Genomic DNA, 25461 nt, shown 5'->3' on the forward strand with positions numbered 1-25461 from the left:
CGAGTGCGGTCCATGCGCTCCGTTTTCTGGAGCGGCGCCTGATCCTGACGAGCTCCAGGACGTTGCATGGCCTCCACCCATTGCCCCTGTCCGGATCGTCCAGCGAGCCGTCATCCTTATAGAAACTTACAAAATTCTTAAGGGGTTGGACAGGCTAGATGCAGGAAGATGTTCCCGATGTTAGGGAAGTCCAGGACAAGGGGTCACAGCTTAAGGATAAAGGGGAAATCCTTTAAAACCGAGGTGAGAAGAACTTTTTTCACACAGAGAGTGTGGTGAATCTCTGGAACTCTCTGCCACAGAGGGTAGTTGAGGCCAGTTCATTGGCTATCCGGATCGTGGCTAAGGGGATCAGGGGGTATGGAGAGAAGGCAGGTACGGGATACTGAGTTGGATGATCAGCCGATCATATTGAATGGCGGTGCAGGCTCGAAGGGCCGAATGGCCTCCTCGCCCGGCCACTTTCAACCTATGTGACCAGGCGCACCTCCCTCAACGTTACAGCTGACCTGAAGGGGATAGTTCACTCTATTACCGACCCCTACGCTTGCGTCCCCTGTCCTCCCCTCAGTTATGGTCAAAGATCCTATAGCTGCTATAAGATCTTTGGTTCTGGTCATCGGGGAATGAGCAGAGGCCAACCCGCCGTTCCTGCCTTCCAGCCAGCGGTCCATCGCTTAGAAGGGGTATATACAGTAGCACTGGAAAATATACTGTTATCAAATGCACAATTACTGAAAATTAAATAGTTCACGAGAGGTCTTGTCCCCACAGGCATTAATTCGAGTTTAGAATTTAGAAACCGACCATCAACCACCTATAGGGTGATTTCACGAAAGGTCACTGGAGCATAGATCCGCACCCACGTGACCGAAAATCTCAAGTGGAGGACATGCTATACATCCAGTACATGTTAGTGAATGGGGAAACACGCACTTTCACACCCGTTAAAAACATGGAAAACGGCCGATTTTTGAGCTGAAATTTTCTGTGCTAGTCGGGGTGACCGTGAAACACAGCGATCTAAATTTTCAGGCAAAAAAAAATAAAGAAAGTAAGGTAATTACAAGAGGGAACTGAAGGTGCCAATCCAGCGGAAGTGCTTCGCAGACATTTGCCGTGGAGATTTAAAGGTCCAAAATATCGGGAATTATCGCGTTTGCTCGCTGAATTTCATCAAAAGTAAGGCATATTAACGGGTGTGAAAGTGCGTGTTTCCCCATTCACTAACATGTACCGAAGTGACATATGTCCTCCAGTTAAATTTTTCGGTCACATGAGGGGGGATCTACGCTCATTTGACCTTTGGTGAAATCACCCTATACAGTAGCACTGGAAAATATACTGTTATCAAATGCACAATTACTGAAAATTAAATAGTTCACGAGAGGCCTTGTTCCCACATGCATTAATTCGAGTCTAGAATTTAGAAACCGACCATCAACCACCTATTCATGGCTCTTTAAACAAATTATATCTTTAAGGACGGCAGACTGCCTCAGCTGGCAGAGCTGCTGCCACTCAGTGCCAGAGTCCCGTGTTCAATCCTGACCTTGCGTGTTGTCCGTGTGAAGTTTACACATTCTCCCTGTGACCACATGGGTTACCTCCGCCATTCCAAAAGACACTTAGGTTTGTTATTGGCACTTGTACCGAGATACAGTGAATAGGCTGTGTTTGCATGCATGGAAACAGTGCTACCCTTAAAGATGTGACTTGTTTAAAGAGTAAAGATTAGGTGGTTGACGGTTGAAATCAGATAATACTATACATGAGAACAATCAAGCCAGACACAAGTACAAAGAGGCACTCATTTACCCTAGTTCTACTAAAATCCATTTTTTCTTATTCTCCTATATTTTCTTCAACCTCCTCCAGATTCTACAACTCGCCTGTACACAAGACCAACTTTTTGGAATGGGAAAGGAAACTGGAGCACCAGGAGGCAACTCACCACTCACAGGGAGAACGTGCAACCTCCACACAGGCAACATTTGAGATCAGGATTGAACCCGGGTCTCTGATGTTATGCATCAGCAGCTCTACTAACTGGCTACAGTCCTGCCCAATATTGTTGGATTATTTTAAAGATTTTTGTATGTTGTGCTTTACATTTGTCTCTCCTGATTCTCATTTTTTTGTCTCAATCCTTCAACTTGATTGAGAAAGGAGAGATATAATTACTGGTCCTGTTCATTCCAAAACACCTGGCTCCTATCATAGTGGTTTTATCCCAATATGTTCCACAATGTACAACAAAAATAATTTTAAAATCTAAATTGCAAGATCTGACAAGGTTTGAAATGACAATCCAGAGTCCTGAGTTCAAATACCACCAGGGCAACTTAGTTTAGTTTAGAAATACAGCATGTAAACAGGCCCTTTGGCCTACTGGACCCATGCCGTCCATTGATCACTAGCTCTATGTTATCACACTTTCACATCCTATACTCTCAGGTCAATTTACAGAAGCCAATTAACCCCCAAACCTGCACGTCTTTGGAGGAAACCTGAGCACCTGGAGAAAACTCAAGCGGTCACAGAGAGAGAGGGTGCAAACTCCACACAGACAGCACACATTGTCAAGATCAAACCAGGGTCTATGACGCTGTGAGGTCGCAGCGCTACCAGCTGCCACATTCTATGGAGCTATGGAGTTTCAATTCAGTTAACAATTTAGGATTTGCAATAACTACTAGTCCTGGCAAAGATGTCGCTAAATACCCACCTGGTTCAATACTGTCAAATACCCACCTGACAGTGGAGCATCAGGTAGTGCAGCTGCTTCACAGATACAGTAATCTTTGACAGCTGTGGAGGCCAAGGCATTGGGTATTTTTAAGGTGGAGATTGCTATGTTCTTGATTAGTACAGGTGTCAAGGGTAGTGGAGAGAAAATGGCAGCTAGGGCATTGGTACACTCCTCTTGCAGGATGTTGGACGTCAGAGAGACTCCCGGTTCTAATGTTCAATGCACGTTTTTTGATCATTCAGCTCAGTATCTTTAAGGACTCCAGACTCCACAGGATTTAGTAGTTCAAAAAGTGTTCTGCAATTCCCAAGGCACTTCCTCTGGATCCCTATTTTACTCATTTTAACCTTGTTACCACCACTTTTACCTTGCACCCTCATCTCTTTTATTAATTAACCTCTTCCGTCATGAATTTTCCTCCCCTTGTGCCCTTTATTCTCCTTTCTACTTTCTCTGCACTTTAAAAATTGCCTTTATTTTAAGCATTGGCCATTTTGGTTAATCACACGGCCATTTGAAACATTCACCCTCATTTGCCTGAACTCATACGAGTCCGATAACATGTAAACAAGCCCTTTGGCCCAACTTGCCCACACCGACCAAAATGTCCCATCTACGTTAGTCCCATCTACCTGCATTTGTCCCATATCCCTCTAAACCTATCCTATCCATGTATATGATAGATTCGCTGTGATGGCATTTCAGTCTCAGTCACAGAGGCCGACGTCAGGAAATCCTTCAGAGGGGTGACCCCCGAAAAGCACCTGGGCCTGATGGTATACCCGGTCGTGTTCTAAAATTGAATTGAATTGAATTTCCTTTATTGTCATTCAGACCTTACGGTCTGAACGAAATTTCGTGCCTGCAGTCATACATACAATGATACAATAATAACAACAATAAACACAAATTAACTTCCACCACAGTGAGTCCTCCAAACACCTCCTCACTGTGGTGGAGGCAAAAATCTTAGGGTTGCAGTCTCTCCCTCTGCTCCCTCTGCGCTGAGGCGATTCCCCACCGGGCGATGGTATAAACAGTCCCGCAGCTCACCGAACCCCGAGAACGGGCCGGTTCAAACACTGCGGCCCGGGGTGGTCGAAGCCGCCGCACCTCCAGTCCAGCACACGCAGCCGCCGGCCCGCGGCTGAACCCAGGACTCTGGACACCGCCACCAGAACGTCGTCCCAGCCACCGGAGCACCGTCCCAGCCCCCGGACTGGATCGCCCTCACGTGAGTACCGTTCCACCCTCGGGCTGGGCCACTCCGACGGGAGTGCCATTCCTCCCTCGGGCTGGGCCACTCCGACGGGAGTGCCGTTCCTCCCTCGGGCTGGGCCACTCCGACGGGAGTGCCGTTCCTCCCTCGGGCTGGGCCACTCCAGCGGGAGTGCCGTTCCTCCCTCGGGCTGGCCACTCCGACGGGAGTGCCGTTCCTCCCTCGGGCTGGGCCACTCCAGCCCCTCACAATGCCGCTCTCACGGGAGCACCGTTCCATCCCGGGCTGGGCCGGGAGCGAGCCCAGGACGAGTCCTGTCAGCTGCCTCCAGAGTCCCGAGGTCGCCGGCTCCGCTAGGCCTCAGCGTAGACGGAGGCAAAGAAGGGGGATACGACAAAAAGGTTGTATCCTGTGCGGACCAACTGGCGGGAGTTTTTACGGACATTTTCAACCTCTCACTTCTGAGGTCTGAGGTCCCTACCTGCTTTAAAAGGGCATCAATTATACCGGTGCCCAAGAAGAGTAAGGTGACGTGCCTCAATGACTATCGACCAGTGGCACTAACGCCGGTGGTGATGAAGTGCTTTGAGAGGCTGATGATGGAGCAAATCAACTCCTACCTCGACAAAAACCTGGACCCACTGCAGTTCCCTTACCGCCACAACAGATCAACGGTGGATGCGATCTCGCTGGCCCTCCACTCCGCACTGGACCACTTGGACAACAAAAACTCATATGTCAGGCTGTTATTCATCGATTACAGCTCGGCATTCAACACAATCATCCCCTCCAAACTGGTTACCAAACTCGCAGAACTGGGTCTCTGCGCATCCCTCTGCAACTGGATCCTTGACTTCCTCATCCACAGACCACAGTCTGTTCGTATTGGTGGAAATGTGTCAGCCTCGATAACAATCAGCACGGGAGCACCTCAAGGCTGCGTGCTCAGCCCCCTGCTGTACTCACTCTATACCCATGACTGCGTAGCCAACCACAGTGCGAACTCCATCATCAAGTTCGCTGACGACACCACTATTGTGGGGCGTATCACTGATGGGGATGAGTCAGAATATAGAAGGGAGATCGAGCAACTGTCCATATGGTGCCAGCGCAATATCCTGGCCCTCAACAGCAGCAAAACCAAGGAACTGATTGTGGACTTTGGAAGGAGTAGGATGGGGACCCACAGCCCCATTTATATCAACGGGTCGATGGTTGAAAGGGTCAAGAACTTCAAATTCCTGGGCGTGCACATCTCTGAAGATCTTTCCTGGTCCGAGAACACTAACGCAATTATCAAAAAAGCTCATCAGCGCCTCTACTTGCTGAGAAGATTACGGAGAGTCTGTTTGTCAAGCAAGACTCTCTCTAACTTCTACAGGTGCACAGTAGAGAGCATGCTGACCGGTTGCATCGTGGCTTGGTTCTGCAATTTGAGCGCCCTGGAGAGGAAAAGACTACAAAAAGTAGTAAACACTGCCCAGTCCATCATCGGCTCTGACCTTCCTTCCATCGAGGGGATTTATCGCAGTCGCTGCCTCAAAAAGGCTGGCAGTATCATCAAAGACCCACACCATCCTGGCCACACACTCATCTCCTTGCTACCTTCAGGCAGAAGGTACAGGAGCCTGAAGACTGCAACAACCAGGTTCAGGAATAGCTACTTCCCCACAGCCATCAGGCTATTAAACCTGGCTCGGACAAAACTCTGATTATTAATAACCACTTTCTGTTATTTGCACTTTATCAGTTTATTTATTCATGTGTGTATATATTTATATCATGGTATATGGACACATTTATCTGTTTTGTAGTAAATGCCTACTATTTTCTGTGTGCTTAAGCAAAGCAAGAATTTCATTGTCCTATACAGGGACACATGACAATAAACTCACTTGAACTTAAACTTGAACTATATGTCTAAATGTTTCTTAAACTTTGCGATAGTACCTGCCTCAACTACCTCATCCAGAAGGTCATTCCATGTACCCACAACCCTTTGTGTAAAACTGAATTGCTGAGTATTTCCTGTTTCTTCTGCTTTATCAGATTTCCAGCTTCTGCAATATTGTTTTTGTATTGGTGGGTTAGTTAACACATATTATCATTACTAATATTAATATAAGAACTAGACTAAGTGGGGCCCGTTGGGTCCCAGCTTCACACAGGAGGGCTGGTCCCCCACCTCTCCACCAATTCCGATATTGCTGGCCAGTGGGTGGGTGGTGGGGCTTTCTGGAATGCTAGCACGGGTGTTGTGGGCCAAAGGGACTGGTGTCCAGAGGGCTAGTGTGGACATTGTGGGCCAAATGTAATCTTGGGCTTGCAGCTCAGTCACTGAGGCCGGGCAGCTCAGTAACTCAGGACTGGCGGGCTGGCAGCTCAGAAGCCGCCAGAAAATATGCCTAAAACAGGTGACAGACTCTGTGAGAGAGAGAAGGGGGATCGGGACGAGAATCAATTTTAGAAATTTTCATCATTTTTTACAGATCACAGCAATGAAGGAGGAAAGTCTATCCTTGCGTGGATCTCTGGAGCACCAGTATGGGTGTTGTGGGCTGAAGGGACTCGTTTTCAGAGGGCTAGTATGGACATTGTGGACTGAATGGATTCTTGGATTCGCAGTTCAGTGAGTCATGGCTGGTGGGCTGGCAGTTCACTGTCACGGCTGGTGGGCTGGCAGTTCACTTACTCATGGCTGGTGGGCTGGTATTCCAGTCACTCATGGCTGATGTGGTGGCAGTTCACTCAGTCACCCCTTCTCCCTTCACCTCCCCCCTCTCTGCTCCTTGCCATTCCCCTCCCCCACTCATTCAGTCCATCTCCCCCCCCCCCCCCCCCCCCCCACCCCCCACCCATGCATTATTAGTGGCTCTCCAGCACAGCCATTCCTGCCTATTAGGTTCTCATTGTGATGAAGAACACGCAGCCATGGCAAGTGGAAAAAGGATTTATTAATGTTTAAAATGTGAATGACTCCTAAAATATAACAACAATTTGAATGTTAAAGATGAGAATCATTAAGTTCAGTTCATTCATGGTGTGTTCTGTTGCTTACTGCCTCTTGATGCCTCTTTGCTGTTGATAAAAAAACAATTTAAATATAGAGATTGAGCGGTGAAACTTTGACAAAGAAAATCTGAGAATTTACCTCAAAAGTCATAATTCAGTGCAGGCCAAGCAGCAAATCCAATCTCACAGCACTTCAAGCAGAGTGCAGGGCAGGCAGCCAATCCAATCTCACAGCGCTTCAAGCGGAGTGCAGGGCAGGCAGCCAATCCAATCTCACAGCGCTTCAAGCAGAGTGCAGGCCAGGCAGCAAATCCAATCTCACAGCACTTCAAGCAGAGTGCAGGCCAGCAAATCCAATTTCACAGCATTTCAAGCAGAGTGCAGGCCAGCAAATTCACACAGACACACTCACATACACACCCACCACCACACAAACACACACTGACTGACACACCATATATATGACAGTAAACCTTCTTGAATCTACTCAAACGGCTGAGCGCGGCCTCTCCATTGTGGGGCTTCCGCAGTCAGTGGCACTTCTGCAATCAGCATGACCTCTGCCCTTACTGGAAATTACGCAATCAGCATGACCTGTCCACTAAGCGAAAGGCACAAAATGAGCGGGACCTTGTTAGACCTAATAAAGCATTTATTCCTTCCAAGCACATTCGGACCTAACAAAGTATTTATTCCTTCCAAACACAGTTGGACCTAATAAAGCATTTATTCTTTCCAAACACAGCCGGACCTAATAAAGTATTTATTCGTTCCAAACACATTCGGACTTAATAAAGCATTTATTCGTTCCAAGCACAGTCGGACATAATAAAGCATTTATTCCTTCCAATCACAGTCGGACTTAATAATGCATTTATTCAGTCCAAGCACAGTCAGACCAAATAAAGCATTATAGTTTCAAGCACAGGCAGGGCAGCAGGCCAAACAACTCATGGCATTGTCATGAAGGGCTAACAAATCATTTATTACAAGCACATAAAGGGTTAACAAAGCATCATTCATTGTAAACACATTCCTGGCTAACAAATCATTTATTGCAACCACATTAATGGTTAACAAATCATCATTCATTACAAGCACATTATTGGCTAACAAATCATTTATTGCAAGACATAAAGGGCTAACCACATAAAGCACATAACCACATAAAGCACATAACCACATAAACCACATAACCACATAAAGGGCAGACTCACAGTTCAGTAGACTCACAGTTCTGTAGACTCACAGCAGAATGAGAGTTGTGGCCTCTCCCTCGCGATTTTGCAAAGTGACTGACTCACGTCCAGGCATCCGGGGTTTTATGGTCCTGCCCCCCCCCCCCCCCCCCCCCCCCCCCCCCCCCCCAAAGAGGCGTTACCTTCATTGTGGTGATTGACAGGCAAGAGGATCTCAAGGTTTTTTTTAAACACTCATAATTTTTTATCGATGGGAAAAATACTCGGGGCCTGCTCTGCAGAGGAGGACTGCGAGTAAGATGGCCAAAAATCACAGGGATACACAGTAGCTTTTTTTCTAAAATCAATATACAGCGCAGACAGGAAGTGGTCAAGATGAGACTTTTAATTATATAGATGTAATGGCAATGTGCTTTTGTAAGTTGGGTGCTTGTGCTTCTGTATGTTTGAAACTGCAGCTTTTTGTGTCTATCTTTGGTATAAACCAGCATCTGCAGTCCTTCATATACAACTTGTCTATGTTTAGTTTAGCTTAGAGATACGGTGTAGAAACAGGCCCTTTGGCCCACCAAGTCCATGCCGACCAGCGATCCCCACCGACTAACACTATCCTACACACATTAGGGGCACATTTACAATTTACTAAAAGGTAAATCCAGCTGTTGGAATTTTGAGCAAAACAAAAGTGCTGGAGTCAATTTGTCAGGCAGCATCTGTGGAGGGTGTAGAGAGACGACACCTGTTCGGGACCTGTCTTCAGTCTGATGGAGCAGAGGGAGAAAGCTGGAAAAGAGAGGTGGGAATGGGATAAAGCCTGGCAAGTGAAAGGTGGATATGGGTGAGGTGATGGGGGTGATTGGTAGATGAGTGGAATAAGTGACAAAGGTTAGTGATGAAAAGGGGACAAAAGAATGTCAGATGAGGATAGAAGAGAAGGGGTGAAATTTACAGCATAGGCCAGGATTATGGATGGAAATGGGGAGAGGGGAGATCAAAAGAAAAAATGGGATTTGGAGATAGGAGATGACCATACAGCGGATCACCTCCATCATGATGCCACCACCAGTCACATCTTCCTATCCCTATTCCTTTAAGCATTTCGTAGAGACCATTTTCTCCGCAATGCCTTGGTTCACTGTAATGCTAAACCAACAATTGTCTCCAACAATTTGTGGGCGGACCACCAAGGCAAATTCCTTGTATGTGAATACTTGGCAAATAAACTTATACATTCATTCATTCATTCATTCGATTACTTGTCTTTCTAAGCTGGAAATTTACTTTATTTAACAACACAGTGCCAAAGTTCTTATAATGAAGAAAGTTCACTCAAAATATTAACAGCAAATCCAAATGTTTTCATAAACTAAAGAATCTGCATCTGTATAGCTTATAAAATTAAATGATACAATCACAGTTTGTGATTTCTATGTACTTTAATCAGTTTTTGAGTCTGAAGAAGGGTCTCGACCCAAAACGTCACCCATTCCTCCGGAGATGCTGCCTGTCCCGCTGAGTTACTACAGCTTTTTGTGTCTCTCTTATTTGAAACAATATGTAATGTATAACTGAATTAAATGGACAAATAACAAACATGATAGTAACAAATAAATCAAAGTTTAGATTAAATTAAAGGTCCGGATAGGATCGACAGGCAAGAGAGGAGATTGCAAGAGCCTTGAACAAGGGAAGTGCCAGTGAGGGCCGCAATGGTGCAGAAGGGAAGCTCTCGACGAGTACTGTGGAGCTGTGCAAGAGCGGACCCAGCGGCCTGTGCGGTGCTGAATAAGAGGGACCCAGCAGGCGTCCGAGAGTAACGATGGACTTTGCTGCCGATGAGAACAAAGACCCACTGGATCACCTGCGGCCACATGCTGCGGCACGCCTAGTTCACCGCTGCGAAGAAGGGCCTGGCGGGCCATTGCCTGCAGTGGGATGGGGGGAAGCTCGGAAGATCCCAAGATGGGAGAGTCGAGAAGGGAGTCGCTGGCAATGACAGACACGAGGAGTGGGCCTGGAGTAGAGGGTATTGCCTGCAGTGCCTTCAAGCTCGGCTGCAGGAAGCTCCCCCTAGGACAGAGGAGGACAAATGGCAGATTGAGTTTAATCTGAGCAAGTGTGGAGTGTTGCACTTTCGGAGGTCTAATGTAAAGCAAAAATATAAAATGAATGGCATGATCCTTAATGGCATTGATGTACCAAGGAATCTTGGTGTCCAAGCCCATAACTCTCTGAAAGTGGCAACACAAGTAGACAGAGAGGTAAAGGAGAAATATGGTATGCTTGCTTTCATAGGTTGAGGAATTGAGTACAATAGTCAAGAAGGCATGTCGCAGCTTTATGGGAATTGGTTAGGTCACATTCAGAGTATTGTATGGAGTTCTAGTGGCCCATTATAGGTAGTATGTTGAGGCTTTGGAAAAGGTGCAGAGGGGGTTTACCAGAATTATGTTTGGATAAGGGGTATGAAGTTTGGTTTTAGTTTAGAGATTCAGCATGGAAACAGGCCCTTCGGTCCGCCGAGTCCATGCGCACCATTGATCACCCATTCGCACTAGTTATCCCACTACACTACAGAGGCCAATTAACCTACAAACCCACACATCTTTGGGATGTGGGAGGAAAACGGAGCACCCAGAGGAAAATCACGTGGTCACAGGGAAATCGTGCAAACTCCACACAGACTGCACCCAAAGTCAGGATCGAACTGGGGTCTCTGGTGCTGTGAGGTGGCAGCTCTAATGCTGTACCACTGTGCCTAAGAACATGGAGAGACTTGGATTGTTTTCTCTGGAATGCCTTAGGTTGCGGGACCTGATAGAAATATATAAAATTTTGAGAAACGTATATAGGGTTTTCACAGAACATTTTTCCCACGATGTAAACGTCAAACACTAGAGGGCATAGATTTAAAGTGAGAGAGGCTAAGTTTAGAGGGGCTGTGCGGGGCAAGATTTTTTACAGAATGGGTGGTGAGTGCCTGGAATGCACTGCTGAGGTTGGCGGTTGAGGCAGATATGATAGTGGTATTTAAGAGTCTTTTGGATTGGCATATGAACATGGAGGAGCTGGAAGAATATGGATTATATGCAGGCAGATGAGAGTTGCTCTTAGCATCTTTTTTGGCACAAACATTATGGGCCAAAGGAGCTCTTCTTGTGCTGTACTGTTGTAGGTTCGATGTTTTGACGGGTCTTGCATAATTCATTCTTTTTCACTGGCATATAGTACCTGAGCATCTTCCAGAATTTTGAGGATGGAGGAGAAGACTTGTTTCCTTTCCATGTTATCCCTGGCAATACTGCAATGGCCCGTTTGACATTGTCCGGAAGGTGCGATACATCGGGTAGGACATGGAAGTTAATCAAAATCACCTTGGTTCTGAAATTATCGAGCATGCTGTTGACTCCTGTCTGCAGTTCAAACAGCCTCGATCCAGCTGAAGCAAAGTAACTTGGGCTTAGGACAATTATTACTCTTCTGCTTCTCTTTATGCTTGAAATGACATCTTCTGTATAAACTGGAGAAAATAAATAGACATGCTTTAGTAGTAGAAACAAGGAGTTGCAGATGCCCATTAAAAAAACCATGTGCTGGAGTAACTCAGTGGGTCTGGCAGCATCAATGGGGAACATGGATGGATGTCCTATCAAATTGGGACCAATCCACGTTCTCCAGGGATGCTGCCATGTTCTCCATGAGTTACTCCAACACTTTGTGTCTAGTTTTAGTTTAGTTTAGTTTAGAAATACAGCATGGAAACAGGCGTGTCGGCCCATCGAGTCCACTCCGACCACGATCACCCATACACTAGTTCTATTCTGCACTAGGGGACAATTTACAGAAACCAATTAACCTACAAACCTGCACGTCTTTGCAATGTGGGAGGAAACCGGAGCACCTGGAGAAACCCATGCGGTCACAGGGCGAACGTACAAACTCTGTACAGACACCATCCGTAGTCAGGATCAACAGTCTCTGTTGGTGTAAGGTAGCAACTCTACCTCTGCACAACTGTACCATTATATGTGTCTTTAACTCTGTCATCAAATGTTTTAGTGGATAGTTTGTAGAGTTTTGCACTCTGAAGGCATGCATTGCATTTATTTGTCATGTAGGGCATGCAATTAAATTCTGGGGAGTGTCTACTAAACTGAGATAACTCCGTTTATAATGTGCAATATTTACAATTATTCCACTTTGTTATCTTTATGCATATCCAAAATACAACTGATCAAAGTAAATTCTATCACCAAATTCCATTGAGCAACCCGAGAAAAATGTGCAACGCAGATTGTTTCCCACGGTTGTTTTATCCAGTTTCTACAAGTAAATCTATGAATCTTCTGTTACATAATTATCAGTTTAAGGTATAAAAAGATGCAAATGCCTTGGGGCTAATAATTATCCCTTTGCATCATAAGTTAATGACATGCCACATTGCACAATTGGTCTCTAATAAACATGAGATTACTATTAAATTAAACCTACAATGCAAATTAATTGCAAAGTTAGACAAAAAGTGCTGAAGTAACTCATCAAGTCAGACAGCAACTCTGGAAAACATGTATAGGTGATGTTTCAAGTCGGAACTCTTCTTCAGATTCAATGTTAAATATTTTCAGAACAGCGGCATGGTGATGCAACGGTAGAGTTGCTTCTTTATGGCGCCAGAGACCCGGTTTCTCTGGGTGCTCCCACATTCCAAAGACATAGAGGTTTGTAGGTTAAATGACTTTGGTAAAATTGTTAAAATGTCCCCAGTGTGTAGGATAATGCTAGTGTACGGGATAGATGGTTGACACGGACATGGTGGGCTGAAGGGCCTGTTTCCACGCTGTATCTCTAACTAAATAAAACACCAACAGGGACTTTCAAAAGTAATTATGAGAAAAGATCGAAGCCCTGTCAGACACATGCATATATTGAAATATAGAACGTTGGCTCACCTCAAAGACTGTGTTAATGTTTTCCTGATTAGTTCATTCTTTGGAACATACATTCCATTGGGGCCATTAATATGCAGCAGCAGAACAGAGATCAAAATTCAAATTCACACATGCACTGACTACACCGCCCAACATGGACTTCCATCTGTATATATGTATATATGAATTAGCAGAATTTGTGCACCTATTCCCCCCCCCCCCCCCCCCCCTCCCCTTCTGTTTTTTTTGTTTTCTGTCTCTTAATTGTGCTAAATTGTATGTATGCACTGAGTACGAGCAGCTTTCAGTTTCACTGTACATGTATAGTGACAATAAATGGCATATCTATATCTATATCTATCTATATCTATCTATCTATATCTATCTATCTATCTATCTATATCTATATCTATATCTAATGCCCGCAAGTCTTTAGGAGCCACAAGTGACTGGTGGAATCCAGAGCTCAGCCGGGCCCTGACCCAAAACCATGACCACCCTTTTCCATCTACAAATGTTACTCGACCTACAGATGTTCCTCCAGCAAATTCTTTGCTGATTTTAGTCATTAATTGCCCAAAATGTCCATGATCCCAGATATATTTTAATTGAAAAAAATTGAGATATAAACAGAAATTATATATGTTAAGTGTTTTCTCATAAAAGGACACAAAGTGCTGGAGTAACTCAGTAGGTCAGGCAGCATCTCTGGAGAACATGGATAGATGACATTTCGGGTCAGGACCTTTCCGAGTGATTTCTCACAATTGTGTACCTGCAGCTCTGGGTCTGTCTGTTCTACAACGCCCCAAGGCCCTCCATTTACTGTGTGAGTACGGCCTTGTCTTTTGCCTTACAAAGATGCCACTCCTCACATTTATCTTAAACCCCATTTAACATTCCTCAGCACTTTGGCCGAGCTTATCAAAGTCCTGTTCAACGGCGCTTTTATTGTCACAGGTGTGAAGTGCACATGTACAATGAAATGATTTTCTTACAAACAGTCCAGCAGAGTATTAGCAACAGTAGAAGCACTATGTTAACTCACAACCAAACTGGAGACTAAGATGAGCACGTTAGGTACACTGGGTATGAAGGGGTATAGATCACATGCATGCAGATAAGATTAATTTGTTCTTGCATTATGTTCAGTATAGACATCATGGGCTTATTTCTGTGCTGTACTTTTCTATGTCCTATGTTTCCAGTTTTAAATGTGTAGAGCTTCACAGATTTTGATACTACAGTTAATCTGTTTGAGGTATTTTTTTAGTCAAGCTTTTATTCAATGAAATGAGTGCTGACAACAACCTGGCTGCTCAACACCCGGCTTGAGATCTAACTATTCCTTTGGTTTATGTTTCATTCGCAAGAAGAAGAAGAGTGCTGGCATCTCTTCAGTATCTATTCAGCATCATTATATTAATTAACCATACCTGGAGTATTGTGTGCAGTTTTGGTCCCATAATTTGAGGAAGGACATTGAGGGAGTGCAGCGTAGGTTTACAAGGTTAATTCCCGGGATGGCGGGACTGTCATATGCTGAGAGAATGGAGCAGCTGGGCTTGTACACTCTGGAGTTTAGAACGATGAGAGGGGATCTCATTGAAACATATAAGATTGTTAAGGGCTTGGACATGCTAGAGGCAGAAAACATGTTCCCGATGTTGGGAGAGTCCAGAACCAGGGGCCACAGTTTAAGAATAAGGAGTAAGCCATTTAGAACGGAGATGAGGAAACACTTTTATCACAGAGAGTGGTGAGTGTGGAATTCTCTGCCTCAGAGGGCGGTGGAGGCAGGTTCTCTGGATGCTTTCAAGAGAGAGCTAGATACGACTCTTAAAGATAGTGGAGTCAGGAGATATGGGGAGAAGGCAGGAACGGGGTACTGATTCGGGATGATCAGCCACGATCACATTGAATGGCGGTGCTGGCTCGAAGGGCCAAATGGCCTACTCCTGCACCTATTGTCTATTGTCTATTGTTTATTGTCTAATTTAAGATTCAAACTCTAAATTTCCTTGACCTTCAAAGAGGATGTGGTGTCCACAATGCAATGAGAATCTCCAGGTCTTCAGCAACTCAAGCTAAGGTTCTTAAAGGTGGTCATTGTAGGAAATTCCAAGTAGTCCTCAAAATGTCCAATCTTTCTTTGTGGAACCTGAGGGGTTGGGAATGCCGCTTCTGGAAGTGTAAAATAAATCCCTATTTTGTGTTCCACTTGAAATTTTGAGGCTACTCAGCATAGAACACTTCTTAGGCACTAGATTTGCTTTTGCTAGGGTGTAACGTGGAAATATGTGTAAGTTTGAATATTCCTTCCACAAGGTTATGTGTAGGAAAGAACTGCAGATGCTGGTTTAAACTGAAGCTAGACACACAAAGCTGGAGTAACTCAGCGGGGCAGGCAGCATCTCTGGAGAGAAGGAATGGGTGACATGTTGGGTTGAGACCCTTCTTCAGAACCACAAGGTTATGGCAGGAATGCTTGGATATATTACAAGCACATAGATGGACAGATGTCTTCTCAACTCTAAACACATGCCAGGCACTCTTATTTGAGAAGGGCGTCATAACAGACTCGCCCCACACCTCAACCTTAGTACCGCCCCAATTATTTTCTCATACCTCCTCCTCAATTTTTTTTTTCTTATCCCAGTTCCTGGCACCTCTCCTAATTATATTTCAGTCCTTACAACTCCTTTTTTTTTGTTACATGCCCCAAAGATGAGACATCCTTATAGTGTGTGAAGAAAGAAAACCTCTCCCTCATTTCTCATCCATTCTACATCCTCTACCCTCCAATTCTCATCTTTCTGCACTGGCTTTCTGCACTCCAACCCTCCCTCTCCTCCCCAACTATCCCAATCTTCCTTAACTTCCCGGCCACCCACCTGCCACTTGGTCTCGTCTAGAGTGAGGCCAATAACCCGATCACCACCATTTGCTTGTTTCCTACAGGCTGGTCGCCTCCTCCTAGTCCCAGCAGCCACACTGCCCGAGGGAAAGCAATCAAAGTCCTACTGTAGCGACGACAGCCTGAATTGTAACTGCAAATGCCTATATCGATGTATTACCTCTGGAGTTGAGGGAATGGGAAAGTCAGTCTTTAGGTGGGGAGGCATATACTTGATTTAACAATGGAGCTTGTGTGTTTTGGATTCTGCAAGAGGGACAGAATTGTTAAAGTCCAATAAAGATCTGAGCTACGATTCTGCAACTGAGATAAGGAATCAGGATCATTGTTATAAAAACAAGAGGAGTTGATCTTGAATATTGGACTTATAGACTCTGAACCAAACAGGCAAAGATAGAAACAGGAAACTGCAAATGCTAGCTGATACAAAAAGACTCAAAGTGCTGGAGTAACTCAGCAGGTCAGGCAGTATCTCTGGAAAACTTGGACAAATTATGTTTTGGGGTCCCGGACATTTTCTCCAGGGGTGCTGCCTGATCTGCAAAGTTACCCCTGCACCAACATGTTCAAATATCTTTCTTTTACATGCCTTAGGATTAGGCCCTCTCCTCTTTCCACATCCTGTTAATATGTAGGGCGGTAAATGATTGGCACGGTTCTCCACCATAATATTATTTATTATGGCACTTGTCACAACATGGAAATTATTAGCGACAATTTAACCATATAACAAACCATATAACAATTACACCACGGAAACAGGCCATCTCGGCACTACAAGTCCGTGCCGAACAAATTTTTTTTTTCCCTTAGTCCCACCTGCCTGCACTCATACCATAACCCTCCATTCCCTTCTCATCCATATGCCTATCCAATTTATTTTTAAATGATACCAATGAACCTGCCTCCACCACTTCCACTGGAAGCTCATTCCACACCGCTACCACTCTCTGAGTAAAGAAGTTCCCCCTCATATTACCCTTAAACCTTCTGTCCCTTAATTCTGAAATCATGTCCTCTTGTTTGAATCTTCCCTATTCTCAAAGGGAAAAGCTTGTCCACATCAACTCTGTCTATCCCTCTCATCATTTTAAAGACCTCTATCAAGTCCCCCCTTAACCTTCTGTGCTCCAGAGAATAAAGACCTAACTTATTCAACCTATCTCTGTAACTTAGTTGTTGAAACCCAGGCAACATTCTAGTAAATCTCCTCTGTACTCTCTCTATTTTGTTGACATCCTTCCTATAATTGGGCGACCAAAATTGTACACCATACTCCAGATTTGGTCTCACCAATGCCTTGTACAATTTTAACATTACATCCCAGCTTCTATACTCAATGCTCTGATTTATAAAGGCTAGCATACCAAAAGCTTGCTTTACCACCCTATCTATATGAGATTCCACCTTCAAGGAATTATGCACGGTTATACCCAGATCCCTCTGTTCACCTGTATTCTTCAATTCCCTACCATTTACCATGTACGTCCTATTTTGATTTGTCCTGCCAAGGTGTAGCACCTCACATTTATCAGCATTAAACTCCATCTGCCATCTTTCAGCCCATTTTTCCAAATGGCCTAAATCACTCTGTAGACTTTGGAAAACCTCTTCATTATCCACAACACCCCCTATCTTAGTATCATCTGCATACTTACTAATCCAATTTACCACACCTTCATCCAGATCATTGATGTACATGACAAACAACAGAGGACCCAACACAGATCCCTGAGGCACCCCACTAGTCACCTGCCTCCAACCCGATAAACAGCCATCCACCATTACCCTCTGGCTTCTCCCATTCAGCCACTGTTGAATCCATCTTGCTATTCCTGCATTTATACCCAGGTTAAGAACTTTCTTAACCAACCTTCCATGAGGAACCTTGTCAAAGGCCTTACTAAAGTCCATATAGACAACATCCACTGCTTTACCCTCGTCAATTTCCCTAGTAACCTCTTCAAAAAATTCAAGAAGATTAGTCAAACATGACCTTCCAGGCATAAATCCATGTTGACTGTTCCCAATCAGACCCTGTTTATCTAGATGCTTATATATATTATCTCTAAGTATCTTTTCCATTAATTTGCCCACCACTGAAGTCAAACTAACAGGTCTATAATTGCTAGGTTTACTCTTAGAACCCTTTTTAAACAATGGAACAACATGCGCAGTACGCCATGCCTGGAATTTAACATGGTATTTTTAAGTTGTGTTTCACTGAAGCTTTGTACAACTACATGAAAAGTGCAGCCTGTTAAACAGTGAATTCCAGGCATGTCATCAATGGTCCCGTTTTTAAACAATAACACATATCTTTATCTTAATAAACTACTTTTATTTCAGCCAGACATACGGTAATTCACCCAGACCCGAGTCAAAAAACATCCTATGATCATAGCCATTGAGACTCTCAGTAAAAAGCCTAATGATATAAAACGTTTCCTTTTGGAAATGTTCCATATATTTTTTATTCTTCAACACACAGTGTGGTGATAAATCCTGGATGGGGAGAAATAATTTTTCTTTGAGATTTCAGAAGTTGCTATACCTGAAACACATGAATTGCAGCTATTTAAGCTGTGGGATTTGAAGAAATCTTAAATTAAAGGGATGGCAATGATTTGTTATTTTGTGGAGGAGGATAAGTAATGTTAAAAGTGAGGAAAGCAGGAGGCAAGGATGAACCATTTGTCTACTAAGGTTTACCTGGTAAGGGGGCATTGCTGAAGCAATCTTCAAATGCAGTGCTAAGTAGATATAGTTACAGTAATTAAATAAACATTGTAGCTCAAAAGGCCTATTCCTGCACTGTACTATGTTTTGTGAGCTTCAGTGGAAATAGTTTCTTATGGCCACTGCCACGACCATTTCAGGCTGGTGTTAGGATCCTGACTAGAATAGGGGCAGCATATTGGCGCAGCGGTAGATTTACTGCCTTATAGTGCCAGACACCCGGATTCAATCCTGACCACAGGTGCTGTCAGTACAGTTTGTACATGCTGTCTGTACACTCCCTGTGACTGCATGGATTTTGCTATGGTTTCCTTCCACATTCCAAAGACGTATAGGTTTGTTAGTTCATTGACTTACAAATGAAAATTGTAAATTGTCAAAATGAGGTTAAAATGACACCAAACAAATTGTATCATTGTATGTGTAGGATAGTGCTAGTATACAGGGTGATCACTGGTCAGTGTGGATTCGGTGGGCCGAAGGGCCTGTTTCCATGAGGTATCTCTAAACTAATCTAAAAGTGGAATTTCTTGACCATGTTGCATTAAAACTACTCAAAAATGACCAAGAGCACTTACCTCCTCCAGGCAGGATATCTCGCTCAAACAGACACAGCTTGTAACCATGCTGCTTCTCTAACATGCTAGGAAGCAGTTCCAGGGCAAACCTCTCTTCTGTAATAAAATAGCCATCACTCTTAACATCATCTCCTGATGAACACGAACTCGCATACGAAACAAAGGCATCAAATTCTTTCCCATCTTGTCAAAGGAAATGAGTGATGGAGGCAAGAGAAAAATGCTAAATTAGTTTCGGACCATTTTGAACGGCAGATTACAAACAGGAAAAAATATATTGTACATTCCTTCATAAAGACACAGGGTAATTCAACGGCTCAGCATTTCTGGAGAATATGGATAGGTGATGTTTTGGGTCAGGGCCCTTCTTTATAATATATATAAGCATCTGGATAAACAGGGTCTGATTAGGAACAGTCAACATGGATTTGTGCCTGGAAGGTCATGTTTGACTAATCTTCTTGAATTTTTTGAAGATGTTACTCGGGAAATTGATGAGGGTAAAGCAGTGGATGTTGTGTATATGGACTTCAGTAAGGCCTTTGACAAGGTTCCTCATGGAAGGTTGGTTAAGAACGTTCAATGGTTGGGTATTAATGGTGGAGTAGCAAGATGGATTCAACAGTGGCTGAATGCGAGATGCCAGAGAGTAATGGTGGATGGTTGTTTGTCAGGTTGGAGGCCAGTGACTAGTGGGGTGCCACAGGGATCTGTGTTGGGTCCACTGTTGTTTGTCATATACATCAATGATCTGGATGATGGTGTGGTAAATTGGATTAGTAAGTATGCAGATGATACTAAGATAGGTGGGGTTGTGGATAATGGATAAAGTAGATTTTCAAAGTCTACAGAGAGATTTATGCCAGTTGGAAGAGTGGGCTGAAAGATGGCAGATGGCGTTTAATGCTGATAAGTGTGAGGTGCTACATCTTGGCAGGACAAATCAAAATAGGACGTACATGGTAAATGGTAGGGAATTGAAGAATGCAGGTGAACAGAGGGATCTGGGAATAACTGTGCACAGTTCCCTGAAAGTGGAATCTCATGTAGATAGGGTGGTAAAGAAAGCTTTTGGTGTGCTGGCCTTTATAAATCAGAGCATTGAATATAGAAGTTGGGATGTAATGTTAAAAATTGTACAAGGCATTGGTGAGGCCAATTCTGGAGTATGGTGTACAATTTTGGTCGCCTAATTATAGGAAAGATGTCAACAAAATAGAGAGAGTACAGAGGAGATTTACTAGAATCTTGCCTGGGTTTCAGCAACTAAGTTACAGAGAAAGGTTGAACAAGTTAGGGCTTTATTCTTTGAAGTGCAGAAGGTTAAGGGGGGACTTGGTAGAGGTCTTTAATATGATGAGAGGGATAGACAGAGTTGACGTAGATAAGCTTTTCCCACTGAGAGTAGGGAAGATTCAAACAAAGGGACATGACTTGAGAATTAAGGGACAGAAGTTTAGGGGTAACATGAGGGGGAACTTCTTTACTCAGAGAGTGGTAGCTGTGTGGAATGAGCTTCCAGTGAAGGTGGTGGAGGCAGGTTCGTTTTTATCATTTAAAAATAAATTGGATAGTTATATGGACGGGAAAGGAAATGGAGGGTTATGGTCTGAGCGCAGGTATATGGGACTAGGGGAGAATACGTATTCAGCACGGATTAGAAGGGTCGAGATGGCCTGTTTCCGTGCTGTAATTGTTATATGGTTATATGGTTATATGGTTTATATGGTTTAGTCTGACCCTAAACATCACCTATCCTTATTCTCTAGAGATGCTGAGAAGGGTCCCATCGCAAAACATCATCTATCCATGCTCTCTACAGATGCAGCCTGGTCTGCTGCGTTACTCCAGCACCATGTGTCTTTTTTTTGTCAACCAGAATTCCTTGTTTCAACTTTATACATTTCTATAAAATTCATGTAAAGGTTATACCTTTAAATTTACACATACTATGAATGAAATTACATATGGAAAGTAATGCAAATCCGATGGTAACACATCACATCTATCAAATTCTCAGTTCACCACACAACCACTGTGTATTGTGTTTACAGGCATATTATGCTGCTACAAGTAAGAATTTCATTATTTCATTGTTGGTACGTATGGCAATTAAACACTCTTGACTTAACTTTCTTGACTCAACTCCTCCCCAGATTCCACCACCAGGAACAATTTACAGTGGCAAATTCACTTACAAATCTGCACGTCTTTGGTATGCAGGTGGAAACCAGTATCACTGGGGAAACAATCATGGAGAGAACCTGCAAACTCCACATAAAACTCCAACACCAGAGCTGCTGGAACTGTGAAGTATCAGCTCCACCGAGTTAAGTCAAGGTATGCCAAGTCAAGTTTATTGTCATATGCAGAAGTTACAGGAGGTACAGGTACAATGAAAATCTTGCTGCACAACTGTGCCATATTCCATGTATATGGCATAAGTTTAAATAAAACATAACAGTGCTGGAATTTGAAAATACTTTTAAATTATAATCAGGATCTTTGAAAATATAGAGACACAAGAGGCTGCTATTGGAAAATTGAGCAAAAAGCAAAGAGGAATATAATGGGTCAGGCAGCACCCTTCTTCAGACATGAAATAGACTTAAAATACCGATATAAAAATATAATATGTTTTACAATTTAAGCCCATAAATGTAAACATGATAACGCCCAAATGGAGTTGAATTCCATCATACTTAAGAACCTGGAATTGATCTCACCTCCAATAGTTTCATCCTTTGAGTAATAATGTCGGTAAAGGAGAACAATTTCAATCCAAAATTTATATATTCCAACGCATCCAGAAACAATCGACATGAATATTAATGATGTAGATATAGTTATCACTTTTATTTGAAAGATGGTAGACACTGAAATTGTAAAATCAGATTGCAGGAATGTCAATATTTTATTGCATGCAAGGATTGAGTTTCCTTAATTTTTTTTTTTAAACATTATTTCATATGAAGGTCACATCATTGTTTTCAAGGAGACACAAGGAACTGCAGATGCTGGAATCTTGAGCAAACCAGAAAGTTACTCTGGAGTAACTGAACGGGTCAGGCAGCTTCTGTGGAGGAAATGGATAGGTGACATTTCAGTTTGGGATCCTTCTTCAACCTGACCTGAAACGTTGCCTATCCAATTCCTCCATCATTGTTTCCCACCTCTCTGAAACAGAAATTATGGAATGTTCTTCACCATGAGAAATTTAATAATGACAATAGTTCAAAAACTACCCAAAAGCTCCAAATCCCTAGCACAGCTTACATTTTACTCCTCTTTGAATTAGTTCTGTTCTGTTCTGTTCTTAGTTCAGTTTAGTTTAGTTCAGATTAGTTCAGTTCAGTTTACTGTCACGTGGACCAAGGTGCAGTGAAAAGCTGTTTTGCTGTGAGCTATCAAGTCAGAGGAAAGATTATACATGATTACAATCAAGCGGTCCACAGTGTACAGATTCAGGATAAAGAGAATAACATTTAGTGCAAGATAAAGTCCAGTAAAGTCCGATTAAAAATAGTTCGATGGTCTCCAATAAGGTAGATGGTATGTCAGGAATACTCTCACTAGGCACTATTGCATTGAGATTCTACATCCAAATCTCGGTCTGCTGCTGTCTCACATCATTTTCCAGAAACTGCGTGAGATTAAGGTTAAAATCCTACAGGCCTTGACCTTCCGCAGCCGACTCTTACTTCCCCTTTCTCAATTAGTATTTAATCCAAGAGTCTTGAAGTGCAGAAATATGCATTTAACTCCCATGAATTCAGCCAATACTTTAGTCTCAGGGCAAGATAAATAATGTGTAAACAAGTGTTAGGGGATGTTAGACAAGGGACATGTGGATAGCAGCCCTTAATACTTACGTGATCCAGTTTTCAAGAGAAAACCTGTTAATAAGATAATATCCGTTGACACTTTACGGACTTTCAAACCAACCATTGAGTGGGATTTCTGATTTTGCACTCCTGTTTGCCAGTTCAAAACATCATTAAGCTCAAGTGGTAGAGATGCATCATTGCAAGAGATCTCCTCTGACTTTGGTTTGTCGCCCATAATGGTATTCAGGCCCTGCCACAATTGCTTGGCATCCACTAGAATAAACTGGAATCTAGTTTGTTTTGGAAATCTCTCTTGGCATTCCTGATAGCCCGGTTGGGATCACACTTCATAAGTTCATAAGTTATATGAGCAGAATTGGGCCATTCAGCCCATCAAGTTTACTCTACCATTCTATCATGGCTGATGTATCTTTCTTTCTCAACCCCATTCTCCTGCCTTCTCCCCATAATCCATGAAACACTTACCAATCAAGAATCTCTCAATCTCTAACTTGAAACTATCTATTGACTTGGCCTCTCTAGCCGTCCTTGACAATGAATTCCACAGATTCACCATCCTCTGACTAAAGAAAGTCCCCCTCATCTCCTTTCTAAAGATCCGTCCTTTTATTCTGAGACTACGGTCTTGATTCCTAAACTCTCCCACTAGTGGAAACACACAGTCTTCTTGTATAGTGTGTGATTATCAATACATATGATATTAGACTATTTATGTTATATCTTAGATGCCCCTTTAATCATGCATATGTTACACTTTATTTAAGGCTTCTTATAATCTTTGAAAAGTTCAAAGAAGAAAACAAAAGGGCTCCCTATCTCTGAAGATTCTTTCATGTGATAGGTATCTTAGCCGACCTTGAATGCTTCAGTTTCCTCATCCTCTTTGAGCAGTCGTCTGCAACAATGGCACCGAAAGAATGGCAAGATTCTGCCTCAAAGATCACTAGATAATCAAGGGAATATTTTCTCCAGATCAAAATCACATGTACATAATGTGTACATGAGTACTAAATACAGTGTACTAAATCATGAGAGGAATAGGTTGGGTAAACGCTCAAAGTCTTGCCCAGACTAGTAAAGCCGAGAACCAGAGGACAAGGTTTGAGGTGGGGGAGGGGGGTGGGGAGATTTAATAGGAACTGGAGGGGTAATAGTTTCACACAGATGGTGGTGGGTATATGGAACGAGCTGCCGGAGGGGGTAGTTGAGGCAGGTAGTATCGCAATGTTTAAGGAACATTTGGGCAGGTACATGGGTAGGACAGGTTTAGAAGGATATGGGCCAAACGCAGGCAGGTGAAACTAGTGTAGATGGGACATGTTGGCTGGTGTAGGTAAGATCGGTCAAAGGGCCTGTTTCCACGCTGTTTGACTATATTTCTATCAGCAAGAGATGGAATCATTTTGCAGTTGGCCATAACTATAGGACCATTGTAAAAACAAGGAATGTCTGAAAAAGGGTCCTAATGCAAAAGGTTGCCTATCCATCGGTCTGAAGAAGGGTCCAAACCCAAAATGTCGCTTATTCATGTTCTCCAGGAATGCTGCCTGACCCATTGTTACTCCAGCACTTTGGGCCTTTTTTTTAAACTGTTGGATCATTGTGGAGCATTCTCTAGCTATTGGCCACTTACCTTTCTCTTTGAGCCTAATCACACCAGATGAATTTCCCTGGGAATTCTGTGAGAAGCAGGTGAAGTTGGTGTTAAAGTCTTCTTTGGTAACTTTTTTTAGGTTTGCTTCCCGAATGAATGTAAATCCTTCAGCTGTCTTTGTTAAGCTAAACAAGATACATACAAATTAGTTTAATTTAGTGAAACATTATGAGTAGCGCCAGGATGATTAGGCGCTAAAAATCTCTGAATTAGGCAGGCAAAAAGGCACAATAAAATTACCAAAAGGCATAAAAAGGCATTTATTTCCACCACTAAAATATGGTTAAAAATGATAATTATAAAGGTATACTACATTAAATGACCAAAGCTGCCTGGTTGCACATAACTACCAGCATTTTTTCAAATTATCCGGTGTTAAACTATGCCGTCTGTCAGACAGAATATGCTACATTTGTGAAAAACGTCTTTCTACCCCAGCTGAGGTCACTGGTGCAAAGACTTGACCCTTTTCCACGCACCCTTCTCCAGTCACCACTTAACACCCACTTACAGCCGGGTTTCGCCCCGGGGGCGTAAATTTTCTTGTAAATTACGTTAAAACAGCAAAAAAGGCTGATTCACTCAATCGTGAAAAAGGCAGTATCTTCCTGAAAT

The 25461-nt window shown here is 43.3% G+C and overlaps 1 protein-coding gene across 1 annotated transcript in view; it reads right to left on the reverse strand.

Annotated features, from left to right (window-relative positions):
• Positions 1-9182: 9182 nt before the first annotated feature.
• Positions 9183-25461, reverse strand: part of LOC129698187 (interleukin-18 receptor accessory protein-like) — a 31035-nt gene continuing 14756 nt past the window's right edge. Inside the window, exons 3-6 of the mRNA XM_055637141.1 lie at positions 24826-24971; positions 22071-22220; positions 19345-19527; positions 9183-11702 (exon numbers count right to left, since the gene is read on the reverse strand). Coding sequence (XP_055493116.1) covers positions 11317-11702; positions 19345-19527; positions 22071-22220; positions 24826-24971 — 865 coding nt within the window. The 3' untranslated portion in view covers positions 9183-11316. The remainder of the gene's footprint in view (positions 11703-19344; positions 19528-22070; positions 22221-24825; positions 24972-25461) is intronic.

Source organism: Leucoraja erinacea, chromosome 6 (genome assembly GCF_028641065.1).
Source record: "Leucoraja erinacea ecotype New England chromosome 6, Leri_hhj_1, whole genome shotgun sequence".
NCBI lineage: Eukaryota > Metazoa > Chordata > Chondrichthyes > Rajiformes > Rajidae > Leucoraja > Leucoraja erinaceus.